The sequence below is a fragment of the Phialemonium atrogriseum genome, assembly GCF_030411735.1.
Source record: "Phialemonium atrogriseum strain 8032-3 unplaced genomic scaffold QBC33scaffold_11, whole genome shotgun sequence".
NCBI lineage: Eukaryota > Fungi > Ascomycota > Sordariomycetes > Cephalothecales > Cephalothecaceae > Phialemonium > Phialemonium atrogriseum.
Window position 1 is genome coordinate 673,146 of NW_026848148.1, and position 23,464 is coordinate 696,609.

General features: G+C 59.0%; 6 protein-coding genes across 6 annotated transcripts; 4 read left to right on the forward strand and 2 right to left on the reverse strand.

Annotated features, from left to right (window-relative positions):
• Positions 1-122: 122 nt before the first annotated feature.
• On the forward strand, positions 123-4,638 carry QBC33DRAFT_585941 (uncharacterized protein; the record flags this gene model as incomplete). The annotated part of the gene is made up of 10 exons (XM_060431458.1): positions 123-790; positions 904-1,237; positions 1,306-1,323; positions 1,385-1,456; positions 1,520-2,894; positions 2,945-3,184; positions 3,246-3,530; positions 3,596-3,814; positions 3,872-4,213; positions 4,275-4,638. 10 exons carry the CDS (start codon positions 123-125, stop codon positions 4,598-4,600), a joined length of 3,879 nt encoding a protein of 1,292 aa, XP_060284044.1. The 3' UTR covers positions 4,601-4,638.
• A 934-nt stretch (positions 4,639-5,572) lies between these two features.
• QBC33DRAFT_585947 (Neutral/alkaline nonlysosomal ceramidase) lies at positions 5,573-8,546 on the forward strand. The gene is made up of 3 exons (XM_060431459.1): positions 5,573-6,334; positions 6,391-6,921; positions 6,975-8,546. The coding sequence occupies exons 1-3, from the start codon at positions 5,690-5,692 to the stop codon at positions 8,124-8,126; spliced, it is 2,328 nt and encodes a 775-aa protein (XP_060284045.1). The 5' UTR covers positions 5,573-5,689; the 3' UTR covers positions 8,127-8,546.
• An 81-nt stretch (positions 8,547-8,627) lies between these two features.
• QBC33DRAFT_558663 (natural resistance-associated macrophage protein) lies at positions 8,628-10,697 on the reverse strand (the record flags this gene model as incomplete). Its single annotated transcript, XM_060429898.1, has 3 exons — positions 8,628-9,884; positions 9,948-10,186; positions 10,250-10,697. The coding sequence occupies 3 exons, from the start codon at positions 10,695-10,697 to the stop codon at positions 8,628-8,630; spliced, it is 1,944 nt and encodes a 647-aa protein (XP_060284046.1).
• Positions 10,698-11,422: 725 nt separating this feature from the next.
• Positions 11,423-12,432, reverse strand: QBC33DRAFT_60363 (phospholipid methyltransferase-domain-containing protein). The gene is made up of 4 exons (XM_060432194.1): positions 12,261-12,432; positions 12,167-12,206; positions 12,090-12,106; positions 11,423-12,013 (listed from the first exon to the last, which is right to left on the reverse strand). Exons 1-4 carry the CDS (start codon positions 12,319-12,321, stop codon positions 11,487-11,489), a joined length of 645 nt encoding a protein of 214 aa, XP_060284047.1. The 5' UTR covers positions 12,322-12,432; the 3' UTR covers positions 11,423-11,486.
• A 605-nt stretch (positions 12,433-13,037) lies between these two features.
• On the forward strand, positions 13,038-14,962 carry QBC33DRAFT_514751 (polyamine aminopropyltransferase; the record flags this gene model as incomplete). Its single annotated transcript, XM_060426058.1, has 3 exons — positions 13,038-14,122; positions 14,178-14,481; positions 14,546-14,962. 3 exons carry the CDS (start codon positions 13,038-13,040, stop codon positions 14,960-14,962), a joined length of 1,806 nt encoding a protein of 601 aa, XP_060284048.1.
• A 1,731-nt stretch (positions 14,963-16,693) lies between these two features.
• On the forward strand, positions 16,694-23,371 carry QBC33DRAFT_586002 (uncharacterized protein). The gene is made up of 4 exons (XM_060431460.1): positions 16,694-16,927; positions 17,027-17,588; positions 17,650-17,737; positions 17,792-23,371. Exons 1-4 carry the CDS (start codon positions 16,881-16,883, stop codon positions 23,134-23,136), a joined length of 6,042 nt encoding a protein of 2,013 aa, XP_060284049.1. The 5' UTR covers positions 16,694-16,880; the 3' UTR covers positions 23,137-23,371.
• Positions 23,372-23,464: the final 93 nt, after the last annotated feature.

Below are 23,464 nucleotides of genomic sequence, written 5' to 3' on the forward strand. Positions count from 1 at the left end.
AAATACAGAACCAGGACATACGCAAGCCACATAAGAAGCAACCAAGCAACTCTCCGCCAAACGCCAGAAAACATCCATCTACCTACACAACAAAAGCAAAACGCCCCCCAGATACCCAAACCATGGACCCGCCCAACCCCAACCCCAACCCCCCCAACACAGCCGGGCCGCCGCCCTCCCCCTGGGCAGCAAAGTTCGGCCTCCCCCCAGGCGCATGGCCGTCCCTCACGAGGCAGGGCCACTCCTCCATGGCGCCGCACGTCCCCTACCTCGACCCGACGTGGTACGCGACCAACCCGCCCGCCAGCATGCCGCCGATCCCGCCGCCGCCGCGCCCGGACCTGCTGGACGACCTGTTCGCCGCCGAGCGCACGCAGCAGAGGTACCTCGGGGGGCTCAAGGCGTGGCAGGCCGGCGCGCTGGCCACGCCCCTGGCTAGGTGGGTGCCCGGCGGTCATGATCGGGATGCGGGCCCGCCCGTCGTGGATGCGCCTGCGGTCATGAGGATCGCGGCTGCGAGGGTGGAGGGTGGTGGGGTGGTGGATGCGGCGGCGGTGGTGCTGGATGGGGATCTGTTGAGGGTGGATGAGGGGCGGTGGTGTAAGGTGTTTCGGAGGGAGAGGTGGTTTGATTTGGCGGCTGGGATCGCGGAGGGGGTGCCGGAGCCGGTGGATGGGGTTGCTGGGGACGGGGTGGTGTGGAGCGTGGATTGTCCGGCTGTGTGGGAGGTTATGAGGGTGTGTTTGGAGCTGGCGGATCGGTTGGTTAAGGCTACTGCTGAGACGGGATTGTAGGTATTCTCGGTTCTCTTTTTGATTCCCCCCTTTTTTTTCGTGCCGCCTTGTCTGTTTCCCATGAAGGAAAAAAGGGGTTCGAGCTAACAGCGGCCAAACCACAAAATAGCCTTGATACGCTTCTCTTTGGGTTTACTATGCAGGTGCCATCGGGCGAATGGACCATCAACGGGAGGGCGCAGGAAGCCCAAGCCTCGGCCGCGGAGATCCTGCAGGAGCTCGACAGGTTTGCGCCGCGGCTGGTCTTCTCGTTCATCGACGAGGAGAACTCGCGGACGGACCTGTCGAACCACCACCCGGTCGGAGAGACGCGGCGGGTCCACGATGAGGACTCCAAGTGGTTTGTCTACTCGGGTATCCACGTCCGGTTCTTGAGGGTGCTGTTGTCTAAGGAGTCCACGCTCGCCGAGAAGACGCTTGCAAGGTTTGGGTTTGCTGTGACGGTGAGTGGCCTTTTCTCCCCCTCGATTTGAGAGACAATGAGACATCGAATCTGACACTTTCGCCCTAGGTTGTCCATCAGCTTATGGTAAGTCGAGAATCTGCACTACCTCTGCATCATGGCAGCACTTTGCTAACGACAAATTTAGCACGCTATCTTCTACTGTCAAGAAAAAGAAAGGATAATCAACTTACTTGGCGAATTTCCAAAGTCAGAATGGGTTAGTACAGATAGGCTGCCAACTTTCCAAACCTCATGTTGATCGTGTCAAAAAATCGTACAGTTTATGGAGACAGAATGGGTACGGGAACTAGGCTGCAGCTGGGAGAACAGCATCTTCGGCGGCCAGGTGACGCTGCACCCATCCTACGTCGACAAAAAGTCCGGCAGGGGCAACTTCATGTTCGCTTCCATACAGGACTGGCCGAACCCGGCAATGGGGGACATGAGCAAGGGACGAGAAGCGGGCGCAGAACTAGGCCGGAGGTACGTGTTCCCGGTCCCGACCTACTGGATATCCTGCCTTCTCGCGCAGGAGTACTGGGACCTGTGGGTCCCGATGTACGGCGCGCAGGCGCTGCAGTTCCCCCGGATGTTCCGGTCGAGGCGCAGCGACATACGGGACCACTCGGCGCACCGGCTCCGGGTCAACTTCGGCGTGCGGGAGATGCGGCCGGGCCTGCGCGACGCGGCCAAGGACTTCTTGGTGCGGAGGGCGCACTGGCGGCGCCTGCGGCCGTGGTACCGGGTCGAGCACCTCTACTGGGCAGTGTCGCCGTGGTCGGATGTGCACTTCCGCGCCGCGCTCGAGCGCTTCTGGTACGCGTACCACGCCCGCGACGAGGTCGGCGGCCACAGGGCGTACCGGGAGGTCCGCGACGCGTCCCTGGCGCAGGGCTCCTTCAACCGCAACTGGTTCTGGCAGGGGGTCTCGATGATCATGTCCCTGACCCTGCCGATGCGGCAGACGGAGGCCCACGCGAACCTGGCCACGGCGCCGAGGCCGGGCGCGTGGAGGAGGAGCGGCGCGGCGGCGACCGCGGGGGTGCCCTGGGAGTTCGATAATCCTGCTTGTAACGTGGAGGGCGCGAGGTCGTACGTGCTGGAGACCAGGCACTTCGCGGGCGGGCGGGGCACCCGCAAGCACATCCACACGCTCGGCAAGAAGTTCCTCGAGGAGGCGGAGCGCCTGTACCCCCTCAATATAGAGCTGACGCTGGGGGTGTGGCACTCGTGGGCGAGCATCGGGCGGCAGATGCGCACGCGCAACCTCGGCGAGGGAGACTGGCTCGAGTTCGACTTTGCGATGCCGCTCTACGAAGGCAAGGAAATGCACCTGCCAGTGCCTGCGGGGGTCAATGGGCCCGAGAAGGAGTACGTGGAATGGACGGGCGACCCGAAGCTGGAGATGGATAAGTACGACCTCAGCTCGGTGGACAGCATCTCGGCCAAGGGGGAGGCTGTCGACGAATACGACAGTGACCCCGGGGAGCCCGGCGTCATGCCGGCGGCAAATATCGCAAAATTTCAGGTCCTTGACAGCGCTCGGCCCGAGAGATACTACACGGTCGGAGAGGTTAACGATCATCGAGCCCAGGACGACCTCTGGTTGCTCTGTGATGATGGCCAGTTTGGATTCGACATTTATGAAGCCACAGGTTTGGTTGCCCCTGAATTATATCCCTGGTTTACGCTAATCACTTCAAAGGCATATGGGATGCCATGGTGGAAGAAGATCCCCGCTATCGTGAAGCCATATTGTGCGAGAAGACCCAGTATGGCTGGAAAGTGATCCACCCCGACCTCGAGTGGCGCGTCAAGGAGACGGCCAGGTTCCTTGGAAAGCTCATGAAGCAATCGATAACGGAAGAAGAGGCCAGGGAGATGGACGGCTTGAACAGCAGGCCCCTCTGGGTTGTGATTGGGAGAAGGATCTTCGATGTGACAAGTACTTTCCCTCGCCTCAATATCTAACTCTTGAACAAGATCCTGTTACTGACCGCGTCCAGGGTTCCCTTGCCGGAGGGGCTTGGAAAGAGCATATCTATATTTCCTGCAGAACCCATCCAAGGTCAGCTCGCCCAACGCATACAGGGAGTGGTTTTTGGAGAATCTGGGAGACAGAGCTCCCGAGATGCTTCGTGAGATGGAACTCTACTGTTGCGGAACTATTCGATCGAGCCTGCGCAGGTCAGCCCGGGTACGACCATTCACTGCCAATGAGGTGGGCTGGCACAACAACAAAGATCACCGCATGTATATCATCATCCTAGATGGTGTTTACGATGTCACAGGTGAGTACCCACGATCGCCTCCCATTCGCCTCTAGGATGTGTCTCCGCTAATATATCCTCTAAAGACTTCGAGGATTTCCACCCGGGAGGCAGGAAGCTTCTCCAAGGGTCCGCTGGGAAAGATGTGACCCAACAATTTAGGGACAGTCATCAAGATTGGCAGGGATGTCTAAAGACCTATGAGCACCTGAAGATCGGCCGGATCGTGGAGGAGCGCGAGAGAACTTCGATCAACCTCGGCGAGTTCGAGATTATGCTGGAAGACAAAGTCTATAATATCCAATGTGAGTAATTCCCTCACTCACACCACTCCATGTCAGCTGCTGATTTCCGCGCTTTAGCCTTGACAGTGACCAACGGAGCGGCTTACCAGGCCCTCCTGCGGTGGTTCGGGACAGATTCAACGGCAGTTCTCAGGCAACAGCAACCTCGCTACTTGGTTTGGCTAGCGGAGCAACCGGATCTCATCGTGGCCAAAATCGCGAGGCCGCTGAAGCCGCTCACTCGGGATATGCTGGCCTACCATAATGACTGCTCCCAGGCAGAGGATGCCGGGCCTGATCTGGCCTTTGTTGACCTTAGACTCAGCCTCGCCGAGTTTTTGGCCAGAAACAATAAATCCGACGTCCAGTCTGGCCGAGAACCTTGGGTGGGCGTCGACAACGACATCTATTGCGTTTCCGGTAAGCCCTCTTCGAGCGCCCCTATTCCATTGAAGCAAGATGCACAGGCTAATGGGACAAGACCTCATCATCAAAGGCTCGTCCTGCGACATGCCGACGGGGGTACCGGTCTGGGAGGCGTTGAGGAGTTACGCTGGGAAGAATATTACGGACCAGGTACTCGCACAGTGGATCAGGGATTACCACCAGTGCCGGAAGATTGGGTATCTGGTGGCCCCAGGATCCTTGGCCAAGAAGTTCATATACAGTGAGGGTCACGGAGCATATCTAGCTCCCCATGAGAGTCGGTACCAGAGGAAACGGAAAGGGGCGGACCTCTTTGACGACGGCGACGAGGGTGATGACGGGCATCTTGCCTCTAGACGACGAGACTATGCCTGGTTTTAGCTATGCCAGATACTGTTTTCGATATAAGGGTTTGCCCTTTGCGGCGCTCAAACCTCTTGTTCAGACCCATTGGAATTACAGTTGTCGTTGAACCGTCATCGCGGCTTTCTTCATGCACCAATGCATACCACTTAGAAGTAAGGTAGCTGTCATGGTTTCAAGTACAGTACCTCGGGTCCTTGATCTCATGACCCTCAACGCGTGCCCTGCCCCTCCCCTCAATTTTGGTGCCATCTCTGCAGTTTCCATTCTGTAAACAAGGTAATTTTCCTCTCGTGACCGCACTGTCGGTCGTAAACATTCCATTCTGCGTACCTCCGGGAAGCTGGCTGGTCTCGAAAGCAGAGCCGAGATTATCGATGTTCCAGCCGGAAATAAAGCACCAAATAGGTTATCCAGGACGATCTGAACGGCCAGCTTCCCGGTTTATTACTATTAGATCAGGGCAGCGACTGGGACGAATGACAACGTGACTCTGACGCCCCAAAAACAGCCATCCCACCTCCTCACAAGTTGGGAGCCCAATGAACGCTCTCTCCGCACCCGAGTTGTCCACCCCCAGCTAACCCCCCCTGCTCACCCCCTGTTCGCGGCCCATTGGACCGCCCATGACGGACATCACTTCATTACGGCACCCAATGCAGATCCCCAGGTGCACATCATTTCGCAGGCACAGAAAAGAAACAACCACCCGCAGCGTCCAGACCGGCCCTCGATATCCTTATTGGCTGCATCTCAGAGCCCCAAATTCCCCGAATTCTACTAATTCGCCCGTTCCAGCGCCGAGTGGCCAGGTGCCTGCCAACAAGAACCAGGATGATGCAGTCCCTTGGCATGGGTCTGGCGCCGGATGATCAGCATGGCCAGCATCATGACCCAGGACTTGCCTTTGTGGAGGGGGGGCCGACCTGGCTTTGGATCCCATAAAGATGGGAAGAACCCCCGGTCGCCATGGTTCATGGCCAAACCCCCTCCTGTCGACTCTGCGGGGAAGCGCCAGAGAGACGAGACGACCAAGGAAGCTTTACGCCGTATAAAGGGTAGACGGCAGCGTACCCACGCGACCGTGATTTTGTGGCGGCCGGCGCAATGCCAAACCCCCAATACCGACATGGCGTTGCTCCCGCCCCAAGACGGCTTATTGCGGGCATTTGTTTGGCAGTGTCCTTCTTCCTTCTTGCCGTGCTTGCCATCTCCGAGTTTACCCCTGGCCGGAACGCGAAAAGGCCCACGCTAAGAGCCTTTCACGAAGGAGGCGCCGGTAGCTCGCCACTCTCCAAGGCGCGAGCCACACCCGCGGGCGACAAGTACCTGATTGGGGTTGGGAAGGCTGATATCACCGGGCCTGTTGTGGAACTCAACTTGGCCGGCTATGCTTCCATCCCTCAAGTCGGAACTGGGCTTCGGCAGCGGCTCTACTCCAGGGCGTTCATCATAGGCGATGTCGACAACCCCGACGACCGTTTCGTGTACCTCGTACTCGATACGCAGTCCGGCGACACTGCGGTTCGGTACGGCATCCTCGAGGGGCTGCAGGCCCTCGGCTCGTCCTACACCGTGTATGGGCAGTCCAACGTGGCCGTGACTGGCACTCACTCACACAGCGGGCCCGGGGCTTGGTTCAACTACCTCTTGCCCCAGGTCACCAGTTTTGGGTTCGACAAACAGAGCTACCAGGCCATTGTCGACGGTGCCGTGTTGTCAGTCAAGAGGGCCCACGAGTCTCTCACAACCGTACGAGCACATCAAGTTCTGAAACTCAACCAGAGACTAATTCCCAGTTTGTTCAGGGATATCTCGACATAGGCACCACAAATATCACCGATGCCAACCTGAGTCGTAGTCTCTACGCATACCTCGCCAACCCGGCCTCCGAGAGAGCTCAGTACAGCGACAGCGTTGATAAGACCCTCACTCTCCTGCGGTTCCAGCGCGAGTCCGATCTCAAAAACATCGGCGTCCTGACCTGGTTCCCCGTGCACGGAACCTCCATGCTTGAGAACAACACCCACATCAGCGGCGACAACAAGGGGGTAGCCGCCTGGCTGTTTGAGCAATCCGTAAAGGGCGACAGCCGGGCCGCGGACGGCTTCGTGGCGGGCTTCTCCCAGGCGAACGTTGGGGACACGACCCCCAACGTGCTGGGCGCCTGGTGCGACGACGGGTCCGGCCAGATGTGCAGCCTCGAGAACAGCACCTGCGCCGACGGCAAGTCGCAGTCCTGCCATGGCCGGGGGCCCGAGTTCCAGAAGCTCGACCTGGGCGTGTCGAGCTGCTACGAGATTGGGCGCCGGCAATACGCGGGAGCCAAGAAGCTCTACGTAAGTGCTCTCCTATTCCATCCCAGTACAAACCGCTGAAGCTAGGACCCCAGGATGACCTCGACTCGACCTCCACCCCAGTCGCGGGAAGCACAGTCAAGTCCTTCCACATCTACAAGGACATGCGCTACTTCAGCTTCCCCCTCGACAACGGCACCACGGTAGAGACGTGCCCCGCCGCCCTGGGCTTCTCCTTCGCGGCCGGCACGACCGACGGCCCCGGCGCCTTCGACTTCACGCAGAACGACCCAGGCGCGCCCAACAACCCCCTCTGGTCCGTCGTGGGCGGCCTGCTCCGCGCGCCCTCCCCGCGCCAGGTTGCCTGCCAGGCGCCCAAGCCGGTGCTCCTCGACGTCGGCGAGATGGACGCGCCCTACGCCTGGGCCCCCAACGTCGTCGACATCCAGGCCCTGCGCGCCGGCCAGCTGCTCGTCGTCGTGTCCCCCTCCGAGGCGACGACCATGGCCGGGCGCCGGTGGCGCGCCGCCGTCGCTGCTGCCGCTTCGGAGGAGCTCGGCCTCGGGCAGACGCCGCACGTCGTTCTCGCCGGCCCGGCCAACACGTACGCCCACTACGTCGCCACACCGGAGGAGTACGCCATCCAGCGCTACGAGGGCGCTAGCACGCTGTACGGCCCTTGGCAGCTGCCCGCCTACGTCAACCTGACGGTCGAGAACCTGCGGTATCTATCGCCCACCGCCGCCGCCGCGAGCGCCGCCCCCGACCCGGGCCCGTCGCCGCCGGACAACCGCCAGAAGAGCCTGTCGTTTATTGCGGGCGTGGTGCAGGACGGGGCGCCGATCGGGAGCGCGTTCGGGCGGTGCACGGCGCTGCGGCCGGGGAAGGGGCCGTTCCCCGCGGCGGGTGGGGTCGTCGTGGAGGCGACGTTCGTGGGCGCGAACCCGAGGAATGAGTTGAGGCTCGGGGACACGTTCGCGGCGGTGGAGCGGCTTGGTGGTGGTGGTGGTGATGGGGGGTCGTGGACGAGGGTGCGGGATGATGCGGATTGGGACCTTGTGTTCTCGTGGAAGCGCACGAACTGGCTGCTTGGGTATAGCGAGGTGGTTGTCAGCTGGGAGACGGGGGTTGGGGAGGTCAGGCCGGAGCCGGGGACGTATCGGTTGCGGTATTTTGGAAACGCGAAGAGTTTGCTGGGGAAGATCACGGCGTTTTCGGGCGCGAGTGATAGCTTTGAGCTGGTGTGAGTATGCTGGGGATATATGAAGGAATGATCTTTAATCTCTAATCCTCTGGTTGATACGGCTTATATCTTGGACATACCATTCCCACCGGCATTTAGACCTTGAGAAGCAGGACACTATTTGATACTTAAACCCGCCTCTTCACTTTCTTATTTGCCCGTCTTAATACCGTCCGTGTTGCTTTTTTGTTTCATCAAGCCAATCTGGGCAGCAATGACGACGAGGACGGGTAGGAGTAGGAGTAGCTGAGTAATTTGAAAAGTATCGTTCTGGCTAAGAGAGAATAAATACCTGCCTAGAGTTTGATTCAAATTCCGCAATTCATTAACCATGAGTCTCATCTTCCCATATCAAATGATAAACACCGACTCCTCCAATCCTAGCGAACGAACCACAACACCCCTTGACCACCCAGCAATTAACGCCGCAACTCAATCCAGTCAAGGGGGAAACCAGCGTAGCCGCTTATCCGGCACGCCCCCTTCTCCCTTCCGCAGAGTCCCTCTAGGAGCCCCGCCCCAACAACACCAAGTTCGCCACATTCAGCACCGCGATGACGATCCAGATGAGCACGGCTAGCGCAGCGACAGGCCACGAGTTAGCCATATTCACGCTGCCGTGCTCGGCCTCGCTCCCCCCACCACGGCGGCCGTTGCGCCGGAACATGATCCTGGCCCAGAGCGACCGCATCCGCGCCCGCCTCCCGCCCAAACCCTCGGCATCACCTTCGCCATCCATCCCGTCCCTCTCCCCAGCATGGGACGCTGGCGCCTGGACAGCGAAGCGCGCCATGCCGGGCTGGACGGTCATGTACTTTGTGCGGCAGGTGAACCAGATCAGCGGCGCGGCGACGAACGGCAGGGCAACGCTGAGGGCGACCTGGGACCCGTTGAGGGCCGCGTCGAGGCCCTCGCGGCCGACGGCGCCGGCGATGATGATGCTGGGCGTGATGCTGATGGAGCGGGTGACGAGGCGCCTGAGCCAGGGCCGGAGCCGCAGGTTGAGCTGGCCCTCGGACACCATCTGGCCGGAGATGGTGCAGACGATGCCGGCGCTGACGCCCGAGAGGAGAAGCGCGAGCGCGAAGACGGTGCCCGCGGCGGGCGAGAGGGAAGTCGAGAGCAGGTCGTGGATGCCGAAGATGTCGGCGCTGAGGGCGTCCGGGTTGCCGTAGAGCGAGGCGCCGGCCACGATGAGGATGGCGCTGTTGACGAAGAGGGCGAACGTGAAGAGGGAGATGGCTAGCTCGGCGATGGAGTATTTCATCGAGAACCGGACGGCCGAGAGCGAGGGGATGTAGGTGGCCTTGGACGTCGAGGCGGACTCCGCGGAGGAGCTCATGGCCATGGCGGGCGGCGGCAGGTCCGGGGGCAGGAGGCCGGACTTGCTGTCAAATTCCCGGAGGCGCGCCTGGACGATGCCGGAGCCGAGGTACAGGCTGTGCGGCATGACGGTGGCGCCGAGGATGCCGCAGGCCTGGTAGAGGCCCCGTTGCTCGGTGATGGCATCGGACGGAAGGAAGCCACGGAATATCTCCCCCACTGGGGTCTCCTGGATGAGGGAGAGCTGGACGCAGAAGCAGACGACGACGCCGAGGACAAGGAGCACGACAAAAAACTCGAAGGCTCGTAGGCCCTTCATCGACCCGCTGGGCTGGTAGAATAGGAGAATAACCATGACATCGAGGATGGACAAGGCGCAGCCAGCAACAAGGGGTATTTTGGGAATAAGGAGGTTGATGGCAATTGCCGTGCCGATGACCTGACCTAGTGTTAGTCATACAAGGAAAAACATCCTCGTTAAGGGGGAATGTGCCCGTGTTACCTCTGCAATGTCAGTAGCAATAATGGCCGCTTCGGCCATAACGTACAGAAAATAGTTCAGCCATCGAGGCAGGAAAGCGCGGCATGCCTCGGCCAGGTTGAGACCGCTGACGGTCCCGAGTTTGATGGAGAGACTTTGGAGGAAGATGGCGAAGATGTTACTCAGTAACACGATGAAAAGCAGGCGGAAACGGTATGAGGCGCCAGCAGCGATGTCGGTGGCGTAGTTGCCGGGATCGACTGGACCCAGGTTAGGATATGATAGGTTTAAAGGGAAGGATGGGCCATGGAAAACACACGTACTGTACGAGACGGCAACCATAAAACCAGGCCCGATGAACTTCGAGAAAGTGATGATGGCATTTTTAGTGCGGTGAAGAGCCGATGTCACGCGACCTCGACGATTGCCGCCATCGTCACCGCCATGAGAAGCGGCCGACAGCTGGGGACCGGCCCCGAACTCGTGCGGCCCCCCTTGCGCCTGCTGCTCAACAACGAGAGACTCAGCAGGGACGCCATCCTTGATTCGTACCGTCGGTATCCCTTCGGTATCCTGGAGGTTGGACACTTCATCTAAGAGTGCGTTTTGGCCTCCGGACTGTATTGAGAGGGGTTCGCCACTCCTCTGGACTCGCGAGTTTGAAATGCCATTTAGATCCTCATTTGTGGTGAGGTCATTTGAGAGATCGTTGGGGCTCTGGTTATACCCATCGCCCTTCTGGGGTTCGTCTGTTCGGGATGGTCGATTCATCTTGACGACCCGCTTAATGGAGATGTGCCAATGTGGGTGAGGCTTCTTGGCACTGACTAAGAAGGCTATTGAAGGTGGGATATGCGGCTCTTCAGCTTGGCGAAATCGTCCAATCTTCCGGGAAATGAACAGGAGAAGTCGATGGCTCTGAAAAATTGTGATGTCTTGCAATCGTACCCGATTACTCCCTCCGAACGGCATTTGCTAGATCCGGCTCCTAGATTCCATCGGCCCCTTCCGCTGTCACCCATGAAAGACCAACGCTGCCCCACCTGACCTTCAGATCCTCGGCGGTTTCTCCCGGTGAGTCGACATTGGTGCCGTCATAGCTCCCTGCTTGTGACACAGGGCTGAACACGAGAGTAGCCCCTATCCGCATTAGGTCGGTACAGTACAAAACGTCTAATTGTTTTCAGACGAGGACGGGCTTGTAGCAGGATAGATTATCCGTATGTTTATCGGTCTATCATTAATCTGGCCAGTTGATGGCCAACCACAATCCTTCAAAGTTGAGTCCGTACACGTCGTCTCTATGTCTATGCAACCTTCTTTTCCACCAAACCGCTCGGCTGCTGTCACCGACAAGCTTGACAGCCGCCAGATTCACCCCCCGTGTCCTCACCGTCCGACTCCTGAGATTGGATACGCCCCATCGCCTTAGGCAAGCATGTAAGCTCTCTGGTTTTTGTATCAAAGCGATCCAAGAGATCATTCAGGTTTGTCTTCCCCATCGAACATCGCCAACCATTGCAGCGTACGACGCCTGCCCACTGCCCAACTGCACGCTTCTCACAGCTCCTTCTTGCCCTCTACCTTCTTCCCAGCAGCGGCAGCCCTCTCGCGATCCCGCTTGGCATAGATGGCGCCGGTGAACGGGTTCTCGAACCGCAGCGCAACCAGGTAGACGACGAGGACCTCGAACGTCAGCAGGAGGCCGGCCGGCTTGCCGTAGATCAAGGACGTTCCCAGGAAGCTCATGGTCGACCCGTAGTACATGGGCGCGTCGGTGACGTTGAACGGGAAGCCCGTCACCATCTTCTCCTGCAGGATGCCGAAGTAGTCGCCCAGGAAGGTACCGGTGATGCCCAGCGCCCAAGTCGAAGAGATGACCAGGATGTTTCCGGCGGCCAACAGCGCGTACCCGGCGAGAGTCGGGAGCTGGCCTTCTAGGGCCGGGTGGGACGGCTGGTGGCGGAGGGCTCGCTCGTAGAGGAAATCGCGGACGAGGCCGAGGGAGAAGATGGTCGCGGCGAGACCATAGCAGGCTGTTTGGGAGCGGCCACCGAAGAGGCGGGTGAGGGTCTTGTTGTGGTATTCTGCGAGGGAGGCGGTGGGTTAGGAAAAAAAAACTATTGCCGAGGTAGGTGGAGGGATGAAGGGGCATTGGCTAACCTTGTCTTGCAACGATACTTTACAGAATGTTAGCAACGGGAAGGGGTAACAATCGGCCTACTTTTGGAGCATCTTACTTCCAAAATGTCGGGTTGAAGGCGATGCTGATTGCAGAAACTATTCCCTTTGTTAGAAGCCAGCTCGGCGTACACAGATGGAAGGTTCTCATACTCAGCAGGCTTTTCTGGTCGAAGTCAACCAGGCTGGTTGGCTGTGTTGAAAAAGGGGCCATCGTGACAAATCTGGGCGGGAAATCAAATCATTTACAAAGAATTCAGCGAAAATTGCTTGCAAGGAAGGTGTGCCCAAGCTGCTGGTATTTTGAAGCTTGCAAAGAGGGGACAATGATGCTATGGCCAACAAATCATGGAGGTGCCTTGGCGTCACTGTCCGTGCAGATCTGCGTCACAGGCATGTTACAGGAATAATCCCGTTATAATGGTGCACTGGCCTATTTATAGTCCTATAGATAGCGGTATCGTTATGAAAGGAAGAGTAGCTACCTCCTCCAGATGTTGTGGTTCAGATTGCAACAGCTTGACAGAATGAAAGAAGCTCAGAGTTGTGGAAAATTACCTATAGGTCTGTATCCTAGACAAAATGAACGCCAGGGACTGTTACCTATACAGACCTAGAAGCATGCATTTTGAGATTATTAGAGTTAGGTTTTCTGGTGGATCCTTATAAAGAAGTTACTCTCTATACGGAGGAGGTACCTAGGTACTTACGCCCGTGTTTGGCCTGAGCTTGGGGTGTTACATCTCTAAACACCTGGCCAATTGAAGTCAACAGGACCACACGGGAGCTCCAACAGCTGGCTGTTGAGAGCCAGTTTTGTAGTCGATAAAATCTTCAGTGAAGATTTAGTTTCTCAGCTGTGGCCGCTCCCCCTCAGCTGGTGGTGACTTGACCCTGTTGGATAGTATAGCATTCTTCAGATCGGCACCAATGGCGCCAAAGCCGTCCAAGAATAATCGGTCGCCGAAGACCCCGAAAACCTCCTCAGACATACCGGATATTAATCCCAGCTCTTCCTTCACCCCGGAGAACTTTGAGAAGGAGCTCAAGGCCCTAGCAGAAAAAGCAAAAGACGAGACCTGGGCGAAACATGCGAGGGAGCAAGCATCGGTTTACCTGAAGTCGGCTACATTGCTGGCTCTCATCGCCATCTACTCCAATGTATCTGAGCTCACCTTGTCGCCTGTCTATGGGTCAATACCATCGTCGATATGGCACTCCAAGCTAGTCATGGCAGCGTGCTTCGTGGGCTGGTCGTCGAACCTGTTCCTTGGCCGAACACTCCCTGTCAAGCCTCACTTGTTACTTCCGGTCATCGCCATTTATATCCCGGCTGTCCAGTTCTACCTGTTCAAACTCAGCGGCTTCTTCACCGCCCAATGGGGCCCCCTCATAACTGAGACTCTCACCCTCTTCCCCCTCATCGTTTTTTCCGTGGCCTGCACGGCGAATCATCTCGACGGGGCCGATCTCAGTGTCCTCCCAAGCTGGATGGCAGATGCAGCCCCTGGCCTCGGCTCCTATGGACTCTTTAGAGCGCTCGAGGGTATATCCGCGCGGCTTATTCAGAGTCTTGTGGGGAAGACTTTTCTCTTTACGCGGCTCGGGTTAGAGATGGTCCTGGCATCCTGCTACTCGCTATTCGCCCCGTCAAAGCTGCTGCTCTACGCCATCCCGGCCTTGCTGCACACTTCGTTCTTCAATACCCACGTGCAAACTTCACTGGGCACCGCTACCCTGAACAGCACCCTCAACGCCGACGGCTGGGTGCTACTGGACCGGAGGGAGTCGGTGACGGGATACATCTCGGTTGTCGAGAGCTTAGATCAGGGCTTTCGAGTGTTGCGATGTGACCACAGCCTTTTGGGCGGCGAATGGGTCAAGTTCAAAGGGGGACAGTTCGCCGGCAACCAGGTCGCGGAGCCCATATATGGCGTCTTTGCGATGCTCGAGGCCGTCAGGCTGGTCGAAGTCCCAAACCCTGTGCCCGATAGCATGGCGAACGCCCTTGTCATGTAAGTCCGGTGCATCTTCTCAAGGGGATATCATTTTGTCTAACACTTGATTCAGTGGCATGGGTATCGGCACTAGTCCAGCTGCGCTCATCGCACACGGCATCGACACCACTGTGGTGGAGATCGACCCCGTCGTGCACGAGTTTGCTCTCAAGTACTTCCAGCTGCCGAAGAACCACAGGTCCGTCATCGCCGACGCGGTGAGCTACACGGCGGAGCTTGCGAACGGCACCGACGATAGGTTTGACTACATCATCCACGACGTGTTCACGGGCGGTGCAGAGCCCATCGAGTTGTTCACCCTCGAGTTCCTGCAGAACCTGAACACTATCCTCAAGCCGAACGGCGTCATCGCTATTGTGAGTCGAACCCTGACCCGAGTCGGCCGCCCGAGAAGAAAAAACTGACATGCCCATCTCACAGAACTACGCCGGCGATTTTGCGCTCCCACCGCCCATGGTCATCGTGCAGACCATCCGCGAGGTGTTCCCGTCGTGCCGCGTCTTCCGCGAGCACCCGCGCGACGAGGAGGCGCTGGAGCGCGACGGCAGCGACTTCACCAACATGGTCATCTTCTGCATAAAGTTCGAGCCCGCGGCGGCCGGCGCCGTCTCGTTCCGCGCCGCGACGCCGGCGGACATGCTGAACAGCCCGTCGCGCGAGGCGTTCCTCGTGCCGCGGCACGAGGTCGCCGACGCGGACTTCCTCGTCGGCCGCGGCGAGGGCATCCTGCGGAGGAACGACACGACCAAGCTGGTCAAGTGGCACGAGCAGAGTGCGCTGGGGCATTGGGCCGTCATGAGGAGGGTTTTGCCGAAGGAGGTCTGGGAGAATTGGTGAGGCCGCTTGCATGTCTTTTCGGATGTCGATGGGGTTGGGAAAAATACGGGGTGACTACCTATGTGAAGTGGTTTCTACAGTTGCTGTCTTTGCGATGGGTGCAGGTGATACACTAGGTCATCATCTATCAATATAAACATGTATATGGTTCCGGGGTAGAGGATGCAGAATCACTGTCTATGGTTATCTCTTGTGGTATTAGGAGATGGAGATGACATCTTGATTTCCACTTGACGGGAATTATTGCATTCACCAGTTCAGATTGTCAACATATTTGGGAACGGAATATCACGGCCAAATGCACAGCAGGGGTAACTAGGTAAAGAGGTACTCCTGGCATCGGCTCTCTCCAAATGGCCAGAGAGTCCTCATAACGATCTCGCTGCAGCTAGACATCTCTCGATTCAAATATTAGGAAAGAAGAAGACACGCGAGCCACATACCGAAGACGAGTCGGTTGGCTCTCCAGCAAGCGAGCGCCCACTCTCGGATCGCGGCTGCAACGGAGCGGGAGCTGGCGATCTAGGTCTTAGCGTTTTGGATATGTCGAGTCTTTGAGGCGGGAGGTGGCTAATAGCGGGGAGAGGCCTCGTCGAACGTGCGATTTTGGCAAGAGTAAGATCTGCGCGAGTAGTTGTTACGTGTGATCGAGGCTAAACAAAGAAGAAGAAGAAATCGCAAGAGGGAGGCTCCGAGATCCCATTTCGGTCCTTTTTGACTTCCTTTTTCCAGTCTTTGGGTTGTTGGTGTGGCTGGTTGTGAGGCTCGCTGCGACTAGGTATTGACAGCGGTTGGCAGCCGGCTATGGAATCCTCGACAATGCTAATGGCTCCCTAGAACTGGAACTTCGTAGCAGTGTAGGTACGGAGGATGCGCCTCGCGCCTGGACTTGACACAGACATCGAAAGATTCAGAACAAGATCGTATGGGTAGCAGCACATCATCACATCACCCATTATCACATCACCTGCACCTTTGCGCGTTGGTTCGAGTGATTGTGCCGATTCGGATCTCCATTCTTGCATCTAGATTTAGGCGATTGGGTGGAAGTGGGAAGTGGGAAAGGGGAAAGCAGGCGAACCTGTCAAGCTGTCAACCTGCCAACTCACCTTTCCCGCCGACCGACAGCCCGCAAAGCTCGCAGGGTTATGCGGCTCTGATCTCTCGTCTCACATCGCAACTCTAATCCCACGTTTTCTCGCAAGGGGGGATTAAGTTGCAATCTGTGGCGTCGCCGGGGGGGAGAGATTGCGAATGAAAAGGGACCCCTCCCCTGCGCTGTAACGAGCCGAGTTTCATGCGAAACACCCCACAACCAGGGGCCGACGCACCCAAGACCTGCGGCCTTGTCAGCCTTGCGTCTCGCACCAATCAACCCCCCTGCCTGTACTGCGCATGAACAACGAGTCGAGAGATTTCGAACCAAGCCAAGCTCGTGCCTGTTTGAGCACCGTGGCTCCACGCCCTCGAGCCATCGTCTTTGCGAGCACGAAGCTGCGGGAAGCCCCACAGGCAAGCATGCAAGAGACAATCGCCGCCGGTAGGGCAGGGTAGGTAGGGTTGGGCTAGCGGACCTCCCGTTTCGTTACCCAGGCAGTGAGTACCCGCGTACCATCTGCAAGGTCCGCCCTCTGGCTGGCAGCAGTGACTCGTGTCGAATCTCGATGCGTCCCATGTTGCTGAACCCCTTCTCTCTCTTTTACCTCCCTTACCTTCTTGTCGAGTGGCAAGCAATAGCATGGCCGGGCTCGCCATGATTGCTGTTTAGACGATCGTGATGATAGCAACGACTGTCAACATGACCCATTCCCTTCATTGAATCTTCTCTCCTTACTTTTGTACAATTCGTTACCCCCCATTGACTGGGTCTCTTTCCGTTCCGTCCTGGCCGATTACGCCTTCTCTCTACGCCGGCGCGATGGCCATCCCAGGCGCCACCCAGCCGCTCGTCGCCGCCTTCTCATTGTCAGTTTGGGATCCCCCACCCGCAGGAAGGGAGTTGCGGGAAGCAGGAGGAGGAGAAACACTGGCAGCGGTCTAGCTAACAGGCGACTTCTTTTACAGTGGTATCGTGGTTAACGCAGCGTCGGCGGCGCTGTTTCTCTACATCAACGGCCATGGCTCAGCGATATTCCGGGACGGCCTGAGGCTGGTCCTCATTACATTCCTTCTATCCTCGGCCCTGTGGGCCCAGGTTTCTTTCATTGCGACGGTCATCGATACGACGGACAGTACGATGCCGTGCCAGGCCGGCATAATTTTCTCGACCCTGTTCGATCAGGTGGGAAGGTTCTCGGTCGAGCAGTACCTTTTGTGGGCCATGAACACGGGCAGGAAGCAATCGATTGCCGACATGATAGCCCAGGCTCTCGTGGCAGGGCGTTTCGTCGTGGGGATGGTGTTTGTTGGCTTTAGCAAGCCCCAGGTCGACACCGTCTGCGTGGCCTCGTCCTCTTCCCTCCCCATCGCCATTGTCACCATTGCTCTAGATGCTGTTATCATCGCCATGTTTGCCGCTAGAGCATACATGACGCGGATGGTCGCGGACATCCAGGAGAACACCTCCAGCGCTGCTAGGAGCAAGTCCGTATTGCTTGTCATGGTTGGCTTCGGAATCTGGACAGGGGTAAGCGATTGTCGACAGAAATACGAAGGGCTCCGAGAAATCCATGCTGATAAGATTATAGACGAGTGTTGCGATGATGCTGGGCATGCCCGCGATGGATCTTATCGTCAGGACTACCGTTCCGGCAGGCGGTCTCTCTATTCTCATCCGTACGTCTTGAACTGCTCGTCGGTCTATTTGCCGCTAACTAACACCCGTATAAGTCATTGTGACGGCTTGCACGGAGACCCTTGCAACTCCAAGGGGTAAGCCGTCGAGGCCCCCCGAGGCACCCTCGCCTAGACACATCAATATCAGCCGTGATATCTCCTCGTCCGAATCGAACGATTGGCCTCCGACTCGCTACGAAGACTTGAAGGAACACGCCGTCCGATCGTCGACCACGTTCCTGCAACCAAGGGAGGCACCTAGAGTTGACGAGGAAAAGAGTGAATTCCCTGCCATTACTGGACCGATGGCGGGAGTGGTTCTTGGAGTGGGCGGACTGCCGGTCCAGGGCCAGCTATTTCCTCCACCCCGTACCGAGACGACCATTACAGCTGGATCCGGCGTCGCGCGGAAGGTGGGTCTTGGGAGCCTGAAGAAGACCAGGGATATGTTCGGCTTTGCCAGAGGCGGCCCCGATAAGACGACGCCAGCCGCGAAGCTCACAATTGGAAATCCTATCCTGCAGGCCGACGACGAACATAACCCCCTCAAGAAGATCGCAACCATCGATTTGAAGGAGGCTGCTAGGGCGGAGAAGGAGAGGAGGGCCTTGGCATTGAAGCTGGAGTCTGATATGATTGCCCAACGGGCAGCCCCCCAGCCGCCAAACTTGAACCAGGAGGAAGCTCTCAAGCGAACCGCGAGCGTCAAGCGGAAGGAGGTAGCCTCGGTCTACTCACAACCCGGCCTGACTACATCGAACCTGAACCCGCCAGTGCCGGAGTGGAATGCTTCGACCACATCGGCGCAGTTGTCCCCAGGTGTCGAGGAGATCCGCCGACGGTCTCCGCGTCAAGCCTCCCAGGAGTTCCAAGTGCGCCCCGAATTCCAAGAGCGTCCCGAGTTCCAAGAACAACCCGAGGAATCTCGACCTGAATCCCCTCTTGTTCCTGAACTCCCACGAGTAAAGACGCCGCAGGCTCTGCCAGAAGTCGTGACTAGGCCTGTGTCGGACTGGGGATCGGAGCTTGTGGCAAAGCCTGCGCCGGAAGAGAAGCAGAGCCCTCCAGCAATGCAAATGCCAGCGACCGTCGTTCGGCCCACGATTAGGCCCTCCAGGAATTTGAGCTCGCCCAAAGCCCCTGCTCCGGAGCCAGAAAAGACAGTGTTGCAAAAACGTCCGACGATCGGATTGCCGGGAAACCCCAGAGCTCGAGGATTGAAGCTGGCTAAAGAGGCAGGAAATCAGACTCAGCAGACCGTCATGTTCGTGAATAGCATCGTCTACGACGATCCTACTGCGGTTCAGAACATCATAGACGGGGCCACCGAGGCTTCGAAGATGCAGGCTGCCGACGGCCTCACCAGGTCGGCGTCGGTTGTAAACAGGCCGAGGCCGATTCCCAGGAAAATGAACGATCCCGCGCCCCAAGACCTGTCGCAACATCGTCGGAGCAAGTCGGGTGGCTCGCTGATAAGCAGGAAGTCTATTCTCATGTCGAACGCGGGCAGCCCGACACAGCTCCCGCCCCTGCCACCGCCGCCGAAGAGTGCCAGGCCCGGGATGCCGGGGAGGCCCCATCCGAACAACACCAAGAGCATGACGGTCGACGAAAAAATGACCATGTTCTTCCCTTCTCCGCCGAGCGGGAACATGAAGCAGACAGCCTTGGCCCCGATAGTTCCTCCAATTCCGTCGTCTTTCCTCGAATCGAACTCTCCCACATCTGACGACGATCGGCGACGCTCGAACAGGACTACAAGGACGTCTATCAGGACCGAGGACGTGCTGAGCGTCGACGAGATCCCGCTGAGGGATCCGCGCGACACCAAGGTGTACAGCCCCGGAAGCTACCAAAACATGGAAGATGAAGCGGGCACGTCATGGCTGCCAGGCAGTCCCAATGACGACTTCGGGCAGAATCGCGAGACTCAAAATGCGTCGGAACGGGTGGCCGCCAAGCGGGCGTCATCTCCGATCATTCCGGTCAGGAGTTCGGCGTGGACGGAGACCACCGATGCGAGGACGCACGATGAGGCGGCGGCGAACTGGTCTCCCGAACTCGCCGTGGGCATTCAAGTCGCGCGGCGTGTTGCCAAGGCGACAGACATCCAGAGGTCGAGGTCCGACGCGTCACGCGGCAGTGAGGAAGTGGCTTTCATGCTGGACACCTCCGTCCAGGAGGGCATCGAAGCTGGTGGATTCTGGCTCATGGACGACGACGACGACAATGACGACAATGTGCTGGCCGCAGAGTGTGCCTCTCAAGGCCAATGGCATAGGCGAGTGGGTGACGAATGTCCAACGTTCTCGGCTAGAAAGCAGAAGACGCGCTCGAGGAAGATGCCTCCGCCGACGCCCTTGCGCCTAAGTTCCAAGTCAAGCAGGAACATGGTCGCCATCCAAGCAGCCGAGCCTTCCCCCATCGAGTCTCCGAAGCAAGCTATTGAGCAGATCCAAGCCCAACTCAAGAAGCTTGAGCAGCCCAACAGGGACTCGACGGAAAGCCAGGCCCGCCGACTGGCTCTTCTCGAGAACCTCGAAAAGGAAATGGGCATGCAGGAGGACCACTGGCACGAGATGCAACACGACATCGGCCGGGACTCCCTGTCCAGCCTCAGGACCACTTCGCCAAACAGGAACTCTCGCAGGGAATCCATGATCATCGGCAACCACATGGCTGCAGATGCCGCGGCGCGATCTAGCATTGCGCTCGAGCGAAGGGCGTCAAGGCGCGCCAGGATGCGAAGCGGCACCCCCTCTAGGGCAGCCGAGGAACCGGCCGCAGTTGCCGACAACTCCAGGGTGAGCGTCTGGCAGCAGCGGCTGGCCGAGGCCCAGATGGAGTACATGGATGTCGCCGACCGGCAAAAGCGCAACAGCGTGAACTTCCTGCCTGCGTCAATTGCCAACCTGGGCAGTCCGACTCCTCCGGAGTCCGATGATTCTGACCATGAAACCGGAGTAGCCAGGGGCCGGATTGATGCGATTGTTGCCCCACCAGCAGCACGGGGAACGCGGCATCAAAAGTCGCTGTGGACGCCGAAACCCAGGGCGGTGACTCGTTCGGCCAGCATGTTGTGGACTCGGGATGCCAAAGCTTCAAAGGAGGGAACGACCGACCTCCCCGGCATCTCCGTCCGCCCTGCCCCGAGGAAGGAAATTGCGCCTCTCCAGATTCATAGCACGCAGCTCTGGACCAAACCCCACAACACCAAGACGCGGGCGACTGGGGGGCTCTGGCGTCCCGTCTGGGCTGCCCCGCAGCCCAGCGCAGATCCCCAACGGACGTCCAGGCCGCTGTCGCAAAACTTGTCTCAGAAGGCTCCGCGGCCACTGACACAGCGGCCACCAAGGCGGAACAAGCGAGTCACCCTGCTCCCAGACATTGTCGAGAACCCCGAGCCCCTGCCGGACAAGCGGGGTACCCTGGGCATCTTCCAATTCCCATGGGGCGAGCGGTCTGACACCGCCATGGTCCAGCCCACGAGGTCAACAGCGGTCATGGCCATGCCCGGAACCATGACTTCGGGCGGCCTGTCGACCAGCGTCACTCACGACGCGCGGTCCCGGCAACTCGAGGCGGCCGAGTACTCGTCGTCCTTCTTCGACGACTACGACGACGAGGGCCGGGATTCCGATGACTACGAGGGCGACGACACCGACGACGATTTTGACGAGACCACGCTCTGGGAGATTGCGAACCTGCTCAAGTCGGACGGCGTGCCTTCCAAGCTCAGCATGTTCCCTCCGCCTCTGCCCAGCAATGCCGTGGTCGACGACGATATCGACATGCCCTCCGACGACGAGGCCGAATGCTCAAAGCAGAAGAAGAAGCATTCCATCGTCATCGGCCTCGCCGAGGATCCATCCGAGCAGCCTGGGCAATCCGTGCTCTGGAACGCTCCGTCGGAGTCGCAGGAGGGCGCCGACCACGGAAAGGGCCTGCCCGAGCCAGACGGCAAGACGTGGGAAGCCTACGGCGGAAGCGCTGAAACCGCGCGGGCCAAGCCTCGACAGGCGGAGCCAGCCGCCATCGAGAGCGATAGCCTCTGGACTGCCGAGTCGGACAACAAGAGAGACTCGTCCTCTTCCCCCGAGCCGCTGTGGACCACCAAGGATCAGGCGTCGAAGATTCCCCGGCCCGCCAGCGAGATCAAGCAGGCGAGGAAGGAGCGCAGGCAGCAGAACCGCGGCCTGTGGAAACCATCCGCCACCTCGCACGCCGGCGACTCGCAAGGCATGTTCAAGGTCGACCCGCACCGCTCCGAATACCGCACCACGTCCGCGGACCCCGCCGCCGAACACATGATCCGTAAGCCGCGCGCCGGCGCCGGTGCCAGCCAGGCGCTGGACGTCCTCAGCTCCAGCGCCATGTGGGCCAAGACGACCGGCCGCGACGCCCGCTTCCACCAGCTGAGCCACGGCCTGTGGAGCCACCCCTCTGCCGGGCCCGCGGCACCCGCTCGCGAGCCGGCCGCCGAGGGCGGCACATCGCTGCTGTTCACCGTCGACCGCACGCGATCCGACCACCGCACCACCACCAAGGAGCCCGCCGCCAAGGACATGAAGCGCAAGCCCCGCCCCGCAGAGCACCACCTCGACGAGCCCCTGAGCCAGCTCGCGTCCGAGAGCCTCTGGGCGGCCGAGACGCTGCAGGCCGCCAACGCCGCCGCCGAGCGCAACTGGATCGTCGCCGTGAAGCCGGAGCCGGCGACGGCCACGGTGCCCCTGCGCCGCCAGTACCGCCCGACAACGGTCGCCTACAGGGCCGACTGGGACGCCGCGCTGCAGGAGGCCATCGAGGCCAGCTACCCGGGCACCACGAAGAGGAGGGCCGCCGCGACGCCGGAGGAGTGGGCCGCCGCGCTGGAGGAGGCCGTCGCGCTGGGGTCGCGCGGCGGGAAAGAGACCAACAACAACAACTCCGACATGGCGCAGCAACAGCAACAGGAGGAGTACGACCCGATGATCCGCGCGCAGATCGAGGCCCTCGAGCAGGAGAGGCTGTTTGCGCAGCAGGCGGCGAGCGAGGTGCTGGCGCGGCAGTCCCGGCTTCCCCATCCTCCTCCCGCCTCGCCGACGGAGGAGGAGCAGCTCATGTGGTCGCAGCAGCTGGAGCAGGCCGCCGCGGCGGCCGGAGCTAACGGCGCCATGTGGAAGGCGCCGTCGGCGCCTGTGCCGACGCCGGTCGCGGCGGCGAAGGAGGAGGACGAGGAGAGGATGCGCAGCGTGCGCAAGAAGGAGAGGAAGCGCGAGGAGATCTTGGCGCGCATCGCGGCCATCGAGTCTGGGGCTCCCGACCCGGGGTTCGCGGACCAGGAGGGGTTGTGGAGTGGGAAGGAGGGGGAGGCGGGGGCGGGGAGTAGGAAGAGTCAGGGGGTTGTGTTGAGGTATTGAGGGAGGCGGTTGTGAGCTCCAGGGGATGGTTACTTGCTTGCAAGGCCTTGGGAGATGTTCGTTCCCCGGGGATGTATAAATCTTGGAATACTCCTTGTACTTAATGGACCATGAGCCGTCCTTTCGTTTCGAACATTGTCTGCCCCCTTTTTTTTCTTGTTTTGTTTTCCCCCGTTCTATCGTTGCGCTTACTGATATATTAAAAGTATGTTTGAGAATAAATCGAGTGCTTACATGTCGTATCCTATTGTGACTACCGCGGCGACCTTCGTCACTCCAAGTTGAATCTCAGCGATAGTTGTGTTATTCAATCTACGTATAGGTATAT

Excerpts from the sequence above, each read along its gene's own strand:
- QBC33DRAFT_586002 (XM_060431460.1), top strand. The coding sequence starts at position 16,881 with ATGGCCATCCCAGGCGCCACCCAGCCGCTCGTCGCCGCCTTCTCATT. Across the intron at positions 17,589-17,649 it reads GCTTCGGAATCTGGACAGGG|ACGAGTGTTGCGATGATGCT; the intron begins GTAAGCGATTGT and ends ATAAGATTATAG. Across the intron at positions 17,738-17,791 it reads CGGTCTCTCTATTCTCATCC|TCATTGTGACGGCTTGCACG; the intron begins GTACGTCTTGAA and ends CACCCGTATAAG.
- QBC33DRAFT_60363 (XM_060432194.1), bottom strand. The coding sequence starts at position 12,321 with ATGGCCCCTTTTTCAACACAGCCAACCAGCCTGGTTGACTTCGACCAG. Across the intron at positions 12,207-12,260 it reads CGACCAGAAAAGCCTGCTGA|TTTCTGCAATCAGCATCGCC; the intron begins GTATGAGAACCT and ends CAAAGGGAATAG.
- QBC33DRAFT_585947 (XM_060431459.1), top strand. The coding sequence starts at position 5,690 with ATGCCAAACCCCCAATACCGACATGGCGTTGCTCCCGCCCCAAGACGG. Across the intron at positions 6,335-6,390 it reads CCCACGAGTCTCTCACAACC|GGATATCTCGACATAGGCAC; the intron begins GTACGAGCACAT and ends CAGTTTGTTCAG. Across the intron at positions 6,922-6,974 it reads CGGGAGCCAAGAAGCTCTAC|GATGACCTCGACTCGACCTC; the intron begins GTAAGTGCTCTC and ends CTAGGACCCCAG.